General features: G+C 38.0%; 1 protein-coding gene across 2 annotated transcripts in view; it reads left to right on the top strand.

The window, feature by feature from the left end:
• LOC139149933 (PHD finger protein 21A-like) overlaps positions 1-18994 on the top strand; it is a 72117-nt gene that overhangs the window by 31793 nt on the left and 21330 nt on the right. The window contains exon 10 of one of the 2 annotated variants that reach the window (XM_070722392.1): positions 11106-11249. The exons of the other annotated variant lie outside the window; for it this stretch is intronic. Within the exon in view, the coding sequence (XP_070578493.1) occupies positions 11106-11249 (144 nt within the window). The remainder of the gene's footprint in view (positions 1-11105; positions 11250-18994) is intronic. 2 annotated transcript variants of the gene reach the window in all.

Raw genomic sequence — 18994 nt, 5'->3', positions numbered from 1 at the left:
AGAGCTAAATTGCTAAAAATCGCTAAAACTCTGTAAACACAAATTCACAAAGGTAAACATGGTTATTTGCCACTCTAACAATACCGGAGTTGTGTATTTTGTAAAATATATGAACAACACAAATAATGCAGACAGTGAAACAACTTTGAATATCTCTATGACATCAATGGTGAATATCTTGCTTAGTACTAAATGTCATCGGTCACCGTTGGCAAGTTTTGGGGAGCAAACAGCTTTGGCTCTGCCTGTCCACAGCCATTACTCTGACATGCCGAGACCAATTTCGTTCAAAGTTAATGGAAAGACAATGTATTATGAGGAATATATGCATGTGAATCCATGCCGTAATACGATTCAATATGGCCACCAGGTGGTCATTTTGTTGCAATTTTTTCACGTCCAGAGCCACTACTCAGCCCTGCCTTAACTGATCTCATTTAAACATACAAGTTCAATGTTCAATGTGTGTGTTTATGTCATTTTTAGTCCCCATGGACACAATCTGGGGGGACTTATAGGTTTGGTCATGTCTGTCCGTCCGTTCACGCAGATATCTCAGACATGCCCAGGTCAATTTCTTTCAAACTTTGCACAAGGATAGTACTCTACCCCATACAGATGCATGTCGATTTGTTTCACAATGTGATCAAATTTGGCTGTGTTAGAGGACTTTTTAGTTTACACCTCCATAGACTCCCATGTATAAGTCAGCTCTCCATAGAATCCCATGTATAAGGCCAAGTAAAATAAAAATTTAGTTCTCATTGTATTCATATTGCAAAAAAGGATGCAGTAACACCGTTTTTAGTCCCCACGGATGAAGTCCAAGGGGCTTATAAATTGGGTCATGTCCCTCACGCAGATATCTCAGATATTTTGACAAAATGTCACGTGACCTCGGTGACCTTTGACCTCAAATGTACATATTTGTCCATAACTCAGTAACCACTAGTGCTACACCCTTCATATATGGTATGATGGGACACCTTATTATGCCATATATTGTACCGCATTAATTATGTGCATATCTAATTTTGAGCGAGCTAATAGAGCTAGAGGTCTGATTTTTGGTATATAGGGATAACTTAGCAAATTTATTTTTTCAAACAAAATGTCATGTGACCTTGGTGACCTTTGACCTGAAATATACATATTTGTCCATAACTCAGTAACCACAAGTGCTACACCCTTCATATATGGTAAGATGGGACACCCTATTATGCCACATATTGTACCTCATTAATTATGCACATATCTAATTTTGAGCGAGCCAATAGAGCTAGAGGTCTGATTTTTGGTATGCATATCTAATTCTGAGCAAGCGAATAGAGCTGGATTTCTGATTTTTGGTATATAGGGATAACTATAGGATAGAAATTTTTTGACCAAATGTCATGTGACCTTGATGACCTTTTACCTGAAATATACATTTATGTCAATATATAAGTAACCACAAGTGCTATGTCCTTTATATTCAGTAGGATGGGAGACCTTATGACAACACACGCTTTACCTCATTAATTATGCACATGTCTAATTCTGGGCAAGCGAATAGAGCTAGAGGTCTGATTTTTGGCATACAGGGATTAATTAGCATTACAATTTTATTTTCAAAATGTCATGTGACCTTGATGACCTTTGACCTTGATTATACATATATATGCATATCTCAGTAATCACAAGTTCTATACCCTTCAATTTTGATAGGATATTAGACCTTAAGATGTCACATCTTGTACCTCATTTATTATGCGCATATGTATTTCTTGGCTGGCCAATACAGCTAGAGGTCTGATCTTTTTTCCCGATTTAGAACCATAACTTAGACATGCCTCATGTGTTTCAAATTGGGAACAACGACATAGACCTATGTGATCTCAACATATACACTCCAGTGATACTTCTTAAAGACCACATTTCCCTGCCCCATCAAGACTAATACTCCTATTACAAGTGGGGACTATGTCATTGTCAATGACTTGTTTGTTGCGGTATGATACAATGTAGCTGCCTGAGGGACGTTTTCTTATGATTGTTGTATGTTTTGGTAGCCATTACCAGACATGTTTGAACTAATGTAATTAAAAATTGCTAAAATATTCTTTGATAAATATGCAAATGCCAAAATCAAGATAAGGCTGTTATGCAGCCATTTTGTCACGAATTGATCACGTCCACGGCCATTATGCAGACATACCTAAATAGACTTCATTCAAAGTTCTTATGAGGTCAATCAGTGTACAATATCATAGATATTCATGTCAATTTGTGTTATGATACTATCCAATATGGCCGCCAGATGGCCATTGTTGTGATTTTTCCCAATTTTGGAACGGTTACTTAGATATTCATGAACAGATTCCATCAAATCTTTATACAAGGACAATGTAACTGTTTCAAATGATCATATTTTAACAAAAAAAGTTTCTGTTGATTCTAATATTGTAAGACATATTGTTACATTCAGCCAATCCTGAAATTCACAGCAGAGCTATATCAACTGCTGGGTAGCTTATTACATATAGTCCTACAATTTGTAAACTTAAACCTTCATTGTGCAGGTAGCAAAATAACAAGGATGTTACTTGCTTATAAAGATCTTGCCGTAAGTTGTTTAAAAGACTTTGTACTCAAATATTAGACATACCAAGTTCTTCCTCAGTGATTACCTCTTTATATATTCCATCACATGTAAGTTAGATGGTTACCATATTAGGAGGCATTTCTTGAATCAAAGTGAATTATTGGAATTTGTTGATCTACTGTAAATAGAAGTACACTGTAAGATGTACACAGTCAGTACCAGTGACATAGCAGTGCCATTGTTTCTCCCAATCATAGATAGTGCCATTGTTTCTCCTAATCATAGATAGTGCCATTGTTTCTCCTAATCATAGATAGTGCCATTGTTTCTCCTAATCATAGATAGTGCCATTGTTTCTCCTAATCATAGATAGTGCCATTGTTTCTCCTTATCATAGTTCATGGACCAAGAAGAAGGGCATGCAACTGCAATATTTTCTGTAAAGTAACCTCTGTTGTAAAACTCTTTAATCCAACAAACCAATTAGTACGTAGAACTGGTAAATTTTAATAGAGCAGCCAGTTCCCGGTTGGTGATAATATATCATGAAATACAAGAAGTGACTATGCAAAATAACTTTGTTTAACCTTGTCAACGAAGTTCAAAATCCCATTCCTGTTGTTCACAAGCAGTTACATGGTAGCTTTGGAGCAGTTTTGCTCATGCATGACTTCAAAATGGCTGCCTGATAGCTTTGAGTTGTTTACAGTGTGTGACAACAAGGGCTCAGTAAGTGAGGCTACCCACAACTCTCCATGATCTGTACACACGGAGATCACTCACTAAACTGAAGCAAATTTCTTCTGTACACAGAATAACTCAGTCCATATTACAAAATCTGGCAACATAGTTCTGATAATCATAATTTTCTAATTTCTTACTGAATAATGAATAATGAGAAGATCAACCCCTTTTCCGCGGAGGAGATAGCAATTTTGTAATTTTGTCGACATAGATTTTTGACAGCCATACACAATATTTTCAAGGAAACTAAGGGAATAAGTTGCATCTGTGCTGGCAAAAGAAAGGGTATTGATTTTTTTAATGTTCGTAACAAAGGAAATTTGCATGTCTGACAGGTGGTATGATTAGAACATCTTAGTTGCTTATAATTTTATCTTAGCAAGTGTGCAATTGTTATGTAGGTCATTTCCCCCACACTCATCATGACCTGAGTTCAATTAGTCTAGAACATTCCCAAGGTCACTGCCCTTGATGACCTCACAACCTTGAATTCAATTAGTCATGTTTGGAATGTTCTGGAAAGTTGATTAGTTGTGTAAGGGAGATAATTTTAGAACAGTAATTAGCATGTCAATAAAAGTTCTAGATTGTTCTTACACGCCTTTATAAAAGGGACGTGCACAGCTTCCAGTCAGACTTTTGGGATCGTGTCTCTTGTGTGTTACTAAACTCCAGCAGTAGTCATTCTCAAGACTTTTCAAGACCTTCACTGCCAACGCTGGATTTATACTGTGGACTTTGTGCAGCTTCAAGCCTGCAAGCCAAAGGACTGTTCATTCATCCAACTGACTGTTACAACTCTGAGACTGGAGCTTTGCCGTCCCAGCTGAGATAAGTAGTCTGTACACTTTTAAAGCTTGTACTCTATCCCTGACTTAGCAATTAGTTTTATTTTCGTAATAAATTTTGTTTAAACGTTAACTGCTGAGTTCACCCTTTTGTTCGTTTTCTCTGCACGTAACGAAATTGGGGGCTCGTCCGGGAGACGAATATTTTGAGCCGTTTGACAACATTTGACAGCCTTTTCAAAACTACTGTATACTGTGAACTCAGCGAAATTTAATCATGGCGGAATTTAAACCAGACGAATTTATGGATGACCTTGATCAGGACACATTTAATTCCCTCAGAAAAGACAACCCCATAACACTGGCTAATTTCCTTAAAGTAGAAGTCAAAAGATCTATGCGCAAGAGGGAAATACAGTACCGTATTGCCAAACATCTAGTTGATTTAGGCCAATTTGAGGAATCCACCCTGAAAGATTATGAGCCCGAGTCTACCTCTGAACTCAGAAAATTAGAATTAGAAATGCAGACAAATTTGGAGATCAAGAAACTAGAATTACAAATGAGAGAGAAAGAATTACAAATGGAAGAAAGACAGAGAGAAAAGGAGAGAGAATTGGAAGAACATCGACTACAGTTAGAAATGAGACGTTTAGAGCTTGGACAGTCAGGAAAATTCTTCCCTTCAGACAAGTTTGACATCACTAAGCATTTCAGGTTAGTTCCCCCTTTCCAAGAAAAGGATGTTGATAAATATTTCCTCCATTTTGAGAAAATTGCTCAGAGTCTGAATTGGCCTAAGGAGTCCTGGTCTATGCTTTTGCAGAGTGCTTTGGTGGGTAAAGCCAGAGAAATTTACATTCAGTTGTCAGTAGAGCAGGCTTCAAATTATGATTCTGTGAAGGAATTAATTCTCAAGGGCTATGAGTTGGTGCCTGAAGCTTACCGTCAGAAATTTAGGGATTGTGAGAAGGTGAAGGATCAAACTTATGTTGAATTTGCTCGAACAAAAGAACAACTGTTTGATCGTTGGTGTTCTTCTGAAAAGGTCAGTCAGAATTATGACAAATTACGACAGCTCGTTTTGATTGAGGAATTTAAAAGGTGCATCCGGAGTGACATCAAGACATTTATCAATGAACAAAAGGCAGATACATTGGAGGTCGCTGCACGTTTGGCCGATGATTATTCATTGACCCACAAATCTTCATTTCTCAGCAAACCATCCCAGTCCTTTTCATACAGAAACAATGCAGGTAAATTTAACTCCTCCTTTTCATCCAAGAATTTCTCAAAGGAAAGTAGGAAATCAAATGACAACAGTTCACAAAATTCAAGTAACACTTCCACATCATCAGATCCCAAGTCTCAATCTCCTTCTGACAAACAGTTCGGTACACTTTCTTGTAATTATTGCAAGAAAGACGGCCATTTAATGTCAGAGTGTTTCAAGTTGAAAAGAAAACGTGAAGGTCAAAGTGGTCAAAGTGGATCTAAGCCCACCGGCTTTATTTCTTCATCAACTCAATTAGAGTCTAATAATGTGTGCAACACATTTTCTGAGGTTAAACCCCTCTTATCCCCAATTAATGAGGTCAAGGTCAATTCTTCTCAAGATAGCATTATGGGTATTTTCGAACCATTTATTCATGATGGTTTTATATCACTTTCTAGTGATTTCTCTTCCGCTACCCCTGTCAAAATTTTAAGAGATACCGGGGCTTCCCAGTCTCTTTTGTTGGCAGATACCCTGCCGTTTTCTGAAAAGTCATTTTCAGGTTCTAAAGTTCTTATTAAGGGGGTAGATTGTAATGACTACATTCCTGTTCCTCTCCATAATGTCTATTTGTCTTCGGACTTTGTTTCTGGACCTGTGACTTTAGGTATTAGGCCTTTTTTTGCCTTTTGAAGGGATTCACCTTCTTCTTGGAAACGACCTTGCTGGGGACAAGGTCATTACTAATCCACTTGTGACTGATAATCCTAGTTTAGATCAGAATCCAGAGCCAATAGAGGAAGAAATTCCCGGCCTTTTCCCATCATGTGCCATTACTCGAGCCATGTCAAAGAAAACTTCTGAGAATCAAAATACTCTCAAAAATAATGTCACGGATGTTGACTTAAATGACACCTTTCTCAGTCAGGTGTTTGACACGGAGCATTCCGTTATCCCTCGTGGATTTGAAACTTCCAGTAAAACTTCTGCTGACCAAAGTCAGACATTTTCTAGATCAAATCTCATTGCAGAACAACACAAAGACCCAGATATTTTGTCTTTGTTTGACAGGGTAGATGATGAAGGTAAAACTTCGGATAGCTCTGTTTCCTATTATACAAAATCTGGTATTCTCATGCGTAAATGGAGACCTCCAGATGTTTTGGTTGATGACGATTGGGCTATAAAACATCAAATTGTGGTTCCAAAGCCCTACCATGCTGAAATATTGCGCCTAGCCCATGAAACCCCCTGGGCTGGTCACTTAGGAGTCAGGAAAACTTATCATAAAATTCTCAGTCACTTTTATTGGCCTAATCTCAGGCAGGATGTAGCACATTTCTGTAAAACTTGTCACACATGTCAAATGGTAGGAAAGCCAAATCAGACTATTCCAAAGGCCCCTTTACAGCCAATTCCTGCATTTCAAGAACCATTTAGTAGGATACTAATAGACTGTGTTGGGCCCCTACCAAAAACAAGATCAGGAAATGAGTACATGTTGGACAATTATGTGTACATCAACTCGGTTCCCCGAAGCCATACCACTGAGAAATATAAAGACAAAGACTATAGTGAGAGCTTTAGTCAAATTTTTCACTTATTCGGCCTCCCTAAATGTGTCCAGTCTGATCAAGGCTCCAACTTTATGTCTGGAATTTTTCAACAAGTAATGGATCAGCTAGGCATTAAACAGTATAGGTCATCCGCCTATCATCCAGAAAGTCAGGGTGCTCTTGAGCGATTTCATCAAACTTTGAAAAACATGATTAGGACCTACTGTTTTGACACAGAGAAGCAGTGGGATGAAGGAATTCATTTTTTGCTCTTTGCTGTTAGAGAGTCAATTCAAGAGTCTCTTGGTTTTAGCCCATTTGAGCTTGTATTTGGACATACAGTCCGTGGCCCACTCAAGCTCGTTAAAGAGAAATTCCTATCAGACGATGATGATTGTCTGAATATTTGCAATATGTCTCAGATTTTCGTACAAAACTCTCTAAAGCATGTGAATTAGCCAAAGAAAATCTTGAGTCATCTCAGCAGTCAATGAAAACCAAATATGATAAAAGCACCTCAAAACGGAAGTTTGAACCCGGTCAAAAGGTTCTTGTTCTACTTCCAATTCTGGAAAACCACTCCATGCTCGTTACTTTGGGCCATATCTAATTGATAAGAAATTGAGTGATTTAAATTACATCATAATAAACACCTGACAGGCGTAAACAAAAACAGCTATGTCACATAAATATGCTTAAGCCATATTTGGATAGGGATAATCCTACTATAACTCAGCCTGTCAGTGCAGTCAGTTCAAACCATTATGAAGATAGTGATACTGAAACTGACTTGAGTGAAAATACTCTAAACTCAAAGCTGGGCTCGGTCAAGCTTCAGAACTCAGAAATCCTGGAGAAGCTGGAGTCTACAAAGTTGGCACACCTCCAGCCAGAACAACAACAACAGGTGAAAGAACTGCTCCATGAATATAAACACCTGTTTCAAGATGTGTTCCAACGAGGACAAACGTCATCTATCACGACGTTGATGTTGGGGACAGTAAGCCTGTAAAACAACATCCATACAGACTGAATCCAACAAAAGCGAAATATCTCCAGGAAGAAGTCAAATACCTACTGGACAATGACTTTATTGAACCCAGTAAAAGTAACTGGAGTTCGCCGTGCATACTTGTTCCCAAATCAGACCACAGTTATCGTATGTGCACGGACTTTAGGAAGGTCAACACCTTACAAAGACAGACACTTTCCCAATCCCGAGGATGATGACTGCATCGACCGAGTGGGAAAAGCCAAGTATGTGACAAAATTTGACCTACTGAAGGGATTTTGGCAAGTCCCTCTGACGGATCGTGCTCGTGAAATATCCGCCTTTGTTACACCAGACGGATTGTTCCAGTACAAGGTGATGCCATTCGGAATGAAGAACTCTCCGGCAACGTTCCAACGGATGATCAACGACGTCATATCCGGGCTAGACGGGTGTGCAGCCTACGTTGACGACGTCGTCCTGTATAGTGACACCTGGGAGGAACACATCAAGCTCATGCGGAAGTTCTTTGAGAGACTGAGCAAAGCAATGTTGACTGTCAACCTTGCCAAATCTGAGTTTGGTTGGGCAAGGGTAACTTACCTCGGACATATTGTAGGACAGGGTGAGGTAAAACCTGTTGATGCCAAAATCAGTGCCATTTCAAGTTTTCCCATACCAAACTGCAAACGACAACTGATGCGCTTTCTCGGTATGGCTGGTTACTACAGAAAATTCTGTCCAAATTTCTCCACAATTACTGAGCCTTTGACTAACTTACTTAAAAAGAAAGTAAAGTTTGTTTGGTCAGAGCAATGCCAACAGGCATTTGATACACTTAAAGCCATACTGCAAAGTGCCCCAGTGTTGTCTGCACCAGATTTCATTTTGCCATTCAAATTAGCTGTAGATGCTAGTGATACGGCTGCTGGTGCTGTTTTATTGCAAGAGGATAGTCATGGTATAGATCATCCTGTTTGCTATTTTTCACGCAAATTTAACAAATCCCAGAGAAACTACTCTACAATCGAAAAAGAGTGTTTATCTTTGATATTAGCTTTACAGCATTTTGAAGTTTATGTTACTTCTTCAAATCAGCCAATAGTGGTTTATATTGATCACAACCCTCTTGTTTTTCTGCAGAAATTTAAAGGCAAAAATCAGAGATTGCTAAGATGGAGTTTAATGTTACAGGAGTTTAATCTTGACATTAGACATATCAAAGGCAGAGACAATTTAATTGCAGACTGTCTCTCTCGTATTTAGAAATTATTGTTGTTCACTTTCAAGAAATTTTATTGTTGTTCACTTTCAAGAAATTTTACTTTAGAGTAAAACAAAATTTGAGTACTTAAATCCTTTTCAAGATTACATTTGTAAAAGAAAGATTTTTCTTTGAAAAATTTTCTTTTTTGAAGAGGGGGTGTGTTATGTAGGTCATTTCCCCCACACTCATCATGACCTGAGTTCAATTAGTCTAGAACATTCCCAAGGTCACTGCCCTTGATGACCTCACAACCTTGAATTCAATTAGTCATGTTTGGAATGTTCTGGAAAGTTGATTAGTTGTGTAAGGGAGATAATTTTAGAACAGTAATTAGCATGTCAATAAAAGTTCTAGATTGTTCTTACACGCCTTTATAAAAGGGACGTGCACAGCTTCCAGTCAGACTTTTGGGATCGTGTCTCTTGTGTGTTACTAAACTCCAGCAGTAGTCATTCTCAAGACTTTTCAAGACCTTCACTGCCAACGCTGGATTTATACTGTGGACTTTGTGCAGCTTCAAGCCTGCAAGCCAAAGGACTGTTCATTCATCCAACTGACTGTTACAACTCTGAGACTGGAGCTTTGCCGTCCCAGCTGAGATAAGTAGTCTGTACACTTTTAAAGCTTGTACTCTATCCCTGACTTAGCAATTAGTTTTATTTTCGTAATAAATTTTGTTTAAACGTTAACTGCTGAGTTCACCCTTTTGTTCGTTTTCTCTGCACGTAACACAATTTTGAGCACCTCCAAACATCGACTTCTCATCCAATTTACTCCTGAATTTTAAACATAATCAATAATTTTGGAACATAGTTTTAACCAATAATCCTGAACTTAAATTATAAGTTAAAATTTTTTAAGAAACTGATAAAATTGAAAAAGCCTTTAGCAAAAAATGTCTGAGTGTGCAAATCAAGGGGAATTGTGGGTAGCCTCACTTACTGTGAAGGGAATTATGTAGCCAATACAAAGGTTGTTGACCAGATGCCACCGTTTCCCTTTGATAGTGGCTGCAGTTGTATGACTTTCTTCCACTCCACTGTCTACATTGTATTTAACATCTCACTTGCCACTACTACCAAACCTTGTTTCCTTTTCACATGCATGCCTTACTTTTGTTTCTGTTTTACACTTTTTTCCCTCATGACCAACAGTATAGCGGTATAAACCACACTCACCAAGAACACCACAATTCCTTTATCTTTCCAACAACTCCATCATCAATATACTAACATCATACCTACAGTCAATCAGTTGCTGTATTGAAAAAGCAACCTTGTCAAAAATTAGGTTATTCTCAAGAAAAACCGTGCCACAAAGTTGCCATCATTTGATGTGTAGACCTGAGAAGTATTTAATTCAGCTAACTGCAGCATATGGTGCAAAGTCAGTGTGTTTGATAAGTACATCATCTTTTAACCCTTTGAACCCGGCTCGGACAGAAATGTCTGATGACGTCATAGAGTACTAGGGGCTCAGGGTGCAAAGGGTTAAATCCTTGGATAATTCATTATGCTTCCCTATATAGACAATTTTTTATGTGACACAAAACTGATCAACATAAATGTCAAAAGATGGTGACTTTACCCATCAATAGGTGTTTATTGTAGTGTTTTTGTAAATGTAAACAATTGTTAGGAAGTTTGTGAATTTTGATGAATTATTTACAAAGTAGATTCTACCAAATAGTCTCTTTCAATCATAATTGATCAAATAATGTTCTTGTAAGTTTGGAATATAAATTCAAAACAACTTAGTGAAATTCAAGTACAAGGTTTAATTGATGAAATTACAAGCATGTCCAAATAATTTCTTCATAAATTTCAAAATAATATTTCTTGTTTCCCTGTGTACCCATCTATCCCTGTTCATTCTTAATGTTTACCTGTAGTGCATGCATTTTACTATTTCTTTTATTTGTGTGTATTTATTTCACCATTATTTCCTTGCCTCATATAGGGCCATGAGGATATCTGTGCTGTGTGTAAACAAAGTGGTGAATTATTGATGTGTGATACTTGCAGCCTTGTATATCACCTTGGTTGTTTAGATCCCCCTTTAACTTCTATCCCTGCTGGCATATGGATGTGCCCTCAGTGCCAGGTATTTCAGTTTTGTTTTTCTTTCTGTTTTCACTTTCCCTCTTTTCTTCCCTCTTAGTGAGTTTCATTTGATGATTAAAGGGACAAAGTCGGCCATTTTCTACAAATTTTTTCGATAGCAAAATTCCTCAGTCAAATCAATATTCGACCCAAATAGTGACCATAGATGGCTTCAAGGATATAAAAAACCGCCTTCATGCTCTTTATAGCAATGTTCGATGTTGGTCTGGGCGTCCAGGTGATTTGAATTAACCACCATAGGTGAACCCCATCACATAAGCTTATAACGAATTACTACGCACACTACTTCAGATCATCGTTTGGAAGAGTGCGTGAGCGGCCTGTAACCTTCATACAAACTTCAGTACAATGGATAATGAGGAGCACACGCCGAAACAAACTACTGTAAAATAGTGAAAATTAAAAGGGCATGTGCTTGTTAGTTTTACTATCGAATGACACAGACTGTGAAACAGAAATAAAACCAAAGACCCAATGGTTCTATGATAAAATAAAAACCATGTAAGATTGCTACGGTGATACTGATAGTGAAACAGTTGCAGAGTAATACATTTTCTTTGCATTTTATGGTGAGCAAATGATCTTGATCATAAACCTACATCTTCGTAGACTTTTATTGAGGTCATCTTTCTGCCATTCTGTGGGTTTTTTTTCAAACACAAAGAGATCCAGATGATCACTTGTTGAACTTTGAAACATCGCACCTGGAGGTGCGACTGAACATTGGTGACATTGTGACACCGCCGAGTCCTATCGATCGTTGGTTACCTACTGACACACAAAGTCATTCTGTGCAAGTGTTATTGAACGGGGGATTTTTCAGTACCTAATTTAATTATTTGTTACAGTTAAAAGCTATTTCGAACCATAAGTGAATACATGGATGGCAATGACTGCGATTTCAAATTACAGCAGTCGCCCTTGTCTTCCGGTCACTCGCATCGCATGGCAGTCTTTGCAGTGTTTGCTGCACTGACTGATGGTTCGCCCAAAGTCAAGAACACTAAACAAATACAAACAGCCGCTTATACAGGAAATCAGCCTTGATCAATACTTTCTGTGAATACCGTAAAATTCATGCCATGAACACAAACTCATTGTTTGAACCTTTATCTTAGAGAGGCCCAGTCGCCTGGCTTTCCTCGGCAGCTGAGCTACAAGCTGGTCAAGGAAGGTGTTCACCCTTCGATCTATGCAACAACCCCATTAGTGCGTCGGTCTGCTATGTTTATTTAGTCCTTCATTGTTGATCCTTGTATGCCCACAGACTTGGAGCAAGTCTACCTTTATCTGTACAACTTTGTGTTCGCTGGTACAGCTGAAACCACAAGACTGATTCCCCTAGACATGCACCAAACTAGCAACTGGAGGCCTATAGCTGGTAACACGACACTCAGCCCTGCCATGCAGAACCATAGAGCGTTTCTTGCTCCATGGCAGAGCTTACATGTAGTAACTACTGCAGAACGTTTTTGTATGGACGAAGCCCGGTTTTCAAACATATACCCGGGAGTGAATTAGATTTCTAGGGGACGAAGTTATTTGTCTCCCCGTTGTTTCATTTAGACGCGATAAGAAAACATTAGAAGTATGTCTCGCCGTATTGAAAAAATATCGTATGGCAAATTCAAGCAGTCATGACCAGTGGACCGGGCATACAAAGCATGCATTACCCACAATGTACGCGTCAGTTGCCAAAGTATATTGCTTCAATCTTGCGATCACCTCAACACTGCCGTGACAGTCTGCTGAAGTTTATTCTTTCATGTTACTTTGTTTTGATATTTCTATGCCCAGAGTGAATTGGCAAGTCTACATGGACGTACTCAACGAAAACAATTCCACTATTTAGGCAATAGATCACAGTGAGAGAGACTGTGAATTGGTACTGTCATCAGCCAACTGCTCTGCGATTGCTGCAGCTTGTAGGCTTTTGAAATGCCTTTCGAAAAATGTGCTCTTATGCAGCAAAGAACGGTATATCGAAGAACAAGATTGGTAGTCAAGGTCTGCATGCCAAGCTGACCGTCAAAATGTAACTTCAGCAAACGGCACCGATAGTAGGAGAATCCCAAACGCTGTGTTCTCAATCACAAGCCATATAATTATAGGCATGACGTGTCACTGTGTGTTTTTTTTTTCCACGCGCAGATGCCCACAGCAGTGAACAGCTGAGTTAATGGTCATGACCATTTATTCTTTCTCGCGATGGTTTTTTTTATCTTGTTTAAAACCGGGATGGAATATATGCATGGTCACCCATTCATTTAATATTTTCCAACATGTCAAACAATATAAATAGTCTCTGGTATCAAACAAAATTCATGAAAAATGGCCGACTTTGTCCCTTTAATACTTTGCTTTGGAATCAGAGAATAGTAATCAGATTGTAAATTACATGTGACTACAGTAGTTGAAAATACTCAATACCTTATCTTTTTACAGTCACAATTCAAATGTAGAATACTGACTGCCACCTGTAGGTAATATCATATGAAATGCAGTGAGAAACTTTTTAATTACTGACTTCTACTGCCAATACTATGTTGAAATCATTAAGGCTTCAATAGTGCTACCCACCCAGATTTTATCAGTTTTTTTAAGAAACCGCAATGATTTTAGAGTCTGCCCATGTATTAAATTTTAGTAACAAGTGAAAAGCAAGGCTGTATTTGAGGCAAGCAACTAGTCAGCTGTATGTGTTGAATGGCGGCTTTCGCTTGCCTTGCAAAGTAGAAGACACCGATAATGAATAAATCAGTACATAAAAATAGGATTATAATCAGAACAGTACAATAATAATGTATGATAAATGGAAATTTTACGTGTGGATCAGGGCATGATACAGGTTGATTTGTACGATATTGCTGTAGTTTCACCAGTGATAGCCTGTTCATATTTTTTATCCATTTTCAAATTGTTCAATAAATATTTTCTCTTAAAGAAAAGCAGCTTGATAATTTTTAGCTCACATTTGGTGTACCAATGTGAGGTTATCGTATAAGGTGAAGTTGGTGGCGTGTGTATGTATGTATGTATGTTTGAGTGTACATATAGTATGTCCGTCAACATCAAAAACTTGTGAACCGCTGCACTTTTTAGCTTAGTATTTGCCATGTGAATGCATCCTAGAATGTCGATGGGATTTTGTTCAAATGAAGTTTGCAGTGCCAAAATCGATCGCTTTGAAAATTGGTATGCAAGTTCCTTAGGTGGACCCTATACAGTTTTACGTATACTGTGAATATATCTTGAATTTTGTATTTTTGCTGAAGTTTTTGGTCATTTTCCTCATTTTAAGTGAAAATGCTTCTTCTCTGAAACCGCTGGCCCAATTGCTCATTTGCGTTGGATGTTTGCAAGGGTGTTACCCTTCTAATTTATTGAAATTACGTCAAAATTGGCAAAATTATCATTTTGGGACAATTTTTGTCATTTTTGGTAAAAAAATTTTTAAAAATCTTTTAGCTCATATTTGGTATGTTTATAAATACCAAAAAGAGCTTATATTGTGAGTCGATGGCGTCTGTATGTCGGTGTGTATGTATGTCTGTATGTATGTGCGGATGTATGTCCATCACACACACAGGTTCCCAAACCGCCGCACCTACCATCTCAGTATTTGGTGTACAGGTAGACCCAGGGGTTGAGATGTGACGTTGTTCAAATGAACATGTCAGTGTCAAAAATGTGCAAATGAGGTAAGAAAAAGTGAAATCCTGCAAATGTACAGGAGTGGTGGCATGCCAGTGACTGAAACAGGGTACTCCACTGACCTTGAGTCATTTCCTGTCATTGTTTATGAACTCTTACATATTAACAGACCTGCTTAAACTAAGAGGGACTAGCTTTGTTGAAACATTCCTCTGCTATGCATGTTGTTTAAGTTAACCTCCAGTAACTAAAGTTTCAGACCTTATTTACTTTTGTCATTCTTGTTTTTCTTGTTTAAATATTTCTTGTTGTTTTTCTGGTTTTACTGTGCAGAAATTATTGTCATAACATCAATGTAGAATTTTCTTGCACTGAACAGATAGAAACAACATTTATTGTTGATCTTTGGTACCCATACTGGTATGTACAAATTCTGATTTGTACATACCAGTATGGGTATTTGTATGCAGTGTACCTATTATGTGTAGGAGTGGTGGCAGTGACTGAAACAGGCTACTCCACTGACCTTGAGTCATTTCCTGTCATTGTTTATGAACTGATACTGATACATATTGGCAGACCTGTTGAAACCGTGAAGGACTGTGTTGAAACATTCCTCTGCTAAGCCTGTTCCTAAAGTTGACCTCAGTACCTAAAGTTTCAGACCTTATTTACTTTAGTCGTTCTTGTTTTTCTGGTTTAAATATTTCTTGATGGACCCATTCAAACCAAGTATGAGCACACTATCCTTGATGGTATTTTTCTGGAATCACTTGTCCAACTGTTTTGAAACTTGGTATGCGTGTTCCCAGAGTAAGCTTAGTTAAGGTAGAACTGCACATTGCCAACATAGTTTTTAGTCCCCATGGACACCGTTTCGGGGGGACTTATAGGTTTGGTCATGTCCGTGCGTGCGTCCATCCGCAGATATCTCAGAGATGTCTGGAGCTATTTCATTCAAACTTGGTACAAGGATTACTCCTAATGTCATACATATGCACGTCAATTGGTTTTGTGATACGATTCAATATGGCCACATGGTGCGGCCATTTGTTGTGATTTTTTCATGTATGGAGCCACAAGTCAGCGACATCTCAACGGATTTTATTCTAAGTTGTTACAAGTACATTGACCTATGTCATACATATGAATGTCAATTTGTTTTATGGTAAGATTGAATATGGCTGCATGGCGGCCATTTTGTTATGTTTTTTTCATGTTCGGAACCATACCTCAATTGATTTTACTCAAAGTTGGTAGAAGGACATTGACTTATGTCACACATATGTACATCGATTTTTTTCACGATATGGTCCAATATGGCTGCATGGCGGCCCTTTTGTTACAAGTTTTTCATGTCCAGAGCTATAAATGAGGCATGTCTCAACTGATTTTATTCAAAGTTGGTACAGGGACATTGACCTATGTCATACATATGCATGTGGGTTTGTTTCACGATATGATTCAATATGGCCTCATGGCAGCCATTTCATTTCAGTTTTTTATGTCCAAAGCCACAGTTCCTCCACACACCGGTTAGGAAACACCTTGGTCCCTATTTTCTCAAGTATGCATGATCTTTGGGTTGACGTCTGTCAGATTTGCTCAAATTATGGTGAAATTTTCATTTCTGTGATTTTGGGACAGTTTCTCCCATTTTTGGTCAAAAAATTTTCTCCCAAAGTTCTTGTTGGATTGCTTGAAACTTGATATGCCATGCATGATCCTAGGGTTGACCTCTGTCAAATTTGTATAAATCTGGTGAAATTTTCATATTTGTATCTTTTGGGCGCATTTTCCCATTATAGGTCAAAAAATCATTTTCTCCCAAAGTTCTACTTGGATTGCTTTGAAACTTGATACTCTTGATATTAGCTCTATCTTCTTTTGGATTTCTTAAAATTGTGAAATTTATATATTTGTGTTTTGGGGGCAATTTTTCGCATTTTTTGGTCAAAATATCATTTTATCTGAATTTATTGATTGCTTTGAAATTTGGTATGCTGGTACTCAGGAGCTATCTTAGTTGAGTGTTTTCATATTGTTGTGAAATTTTCATATTTGTATTTTTCAGGTAATTTTTCCCATTTTGGTCAAAAAATCTTTTTCTCTGAAATCGTGTGTCTGATTGCTTTGAAACTAGGTATGCATGTTCCCAGGGGTTAACTTGGTTGAGTATGTTCAAATTGTGAGTAAACATGCAATATTTATATCTTTGTGATAATTTTTGCTGTTTTTGGTTAAAAAAATGCCAAATATCTCATCAGTGAATTCTCTGGTTGAATTGCATAAACTTGAGAACCACCTCACGTTATACCTTTGTATTTGGTTGTCGGTACATCCTAAAGTGCAAATGGGAATTCGTTTGAATGAAGTTATCATTGGTAAAAAGTATGCTAAGTAAAAATAATGAGCAGCAAATGAATAAACTTTGTGAAAATGTCTGTAAGTGTGAATTTTATATGTTGTGATATTCTTACAGAAACACAACCAAAACCTCAAAGCCAATAATAAGATTGATGAATCACCAAATATTGCTTACATTAATTCGATGTAATACAATATCACAAAAGGACATCTAACTTGATATGGCAGATTGTATCACTAATTTTGATGTACCAGGCTGCATGGTATTGTGTATGTGTGTGTCCACTGTAACAGTTGTCAACCATTACATACTTCGCCCATAGACCCTCGGGAAAAACGGGACAGGCAACTGTGGTGTTTCTTTGTACGAGCTAGCTTGGAATATATTAAGTTTGTTTGCCAAGCAGTCCCACACAACAATACTTCATATGTAGATTTAATCTCATTAACAATCAAACTGACATTGTGCATATGTACACTTTGCTCTTGCATGGCATGTTCCAAGTGATGACATAGGGGGTTTTTTTTGTACCAGTCATATATGCCGTTCATACACAGGCCATTAAAACGCCTCTGAAATGGTTCTGGGCCAATACTGGCATAGAAAGTTATGTGTGGACGCTCCGAAGTGGTTCTGAAGCGTTTCAGATTTGAAACGGTTTAGTTGGCCCGACCTGAGCCGTTGTAGGGATTAACTCTATCCGCAACTCGCTGTGTGGATGGACCGAGCTGCTTCAGAGGCATTTTAAACGCCCTCACGCGACAGGTATTTGTAACATAAAACAAACAACAACCGACTGCTGCCGAACACAGCTCTACATCTCGTGGAAATAACTGGTCAGATGACGAAATAAGTTTGCTGATCTCAGTCTGGGCAAACGAAAGCATTTAAACAATGCTAAACGGAACGTGTTGCGACAGCTAAGTGTACAAAAAAATTGCAGAAAAGGCTCTATAGAGAGGTTTAAACCAGACAGCAGATCAGTGCCACCGTAAGCTCAAGGCATGAAGCTAAAATAAAAAGCAGTTGTCGACAGCAACAGACGGACTGGCAGAGGCAGGATATCGATGCCTTTCTTCGAAGAACTGTCTCAGATCCTCAGTAATCCGCCGTCTGTCAATCCCAGTAGAAACACCAACAGAAAACCTGTTAGCTATGCTAAACATTATTCTGAAAAACAACACATTCGAATTTAACAATAAATTCTACAAACAAACAGGCGGGTGCGCAATGGGTTCGCCATCGTCACCCAAGATTTGTCGACATCACGTTTCACGAATTAGAACTGAATATCATACGTGGACACACAACAAAAATATCACTATGGTGTAGATTCAGAGACGATATTTTCTTAATCTTCCTTGGAACAGAGCACGAACTCCACGAATACACAACAGCAATTAAAAAATGCATTCTAGTTTCAAATTTTCATATGAAAGTTCTTCACACGAAATAACATATTTTGACCTAGTGATTTACAAAGGTCAACGATACAACAACTAAAACATACTAGACACAAGAACGCACACAAAACCAGCAGATACATTCCAGTTCTTACACAGAAAATCATGTCATCCAAAATCGACTTTCAAGGGCCTGATAAACGGCAAAACATTAAGGTACATGAGGACATGTAACAACGAAGAGGACTTTAACAACAAAGTCAAAACATTTAATGAAAAATTGCTACAACGAGGATATTC

The sequence above is a fragment of the Ptychodera flava genome, chromosome 1, assembly GCF_041260155.1.
Source record: "Ptychodera flava strain L36383 chromosome 1, AS_Pfla_20210202, whole genome shotgun sequence".
Taxonomy (NCBI): domain Eukaryota; kingdom Metazoa; phylum Hemichordata; class Enteropneusta; family Ptychoderidae; genus Ptychodera; species Ptychodera flava.
The sequence above is the reverse complement of the archived record's forward strand: the minus strand, read 5'-3'. Positions and strand labels throughout refer to the sequence as shown.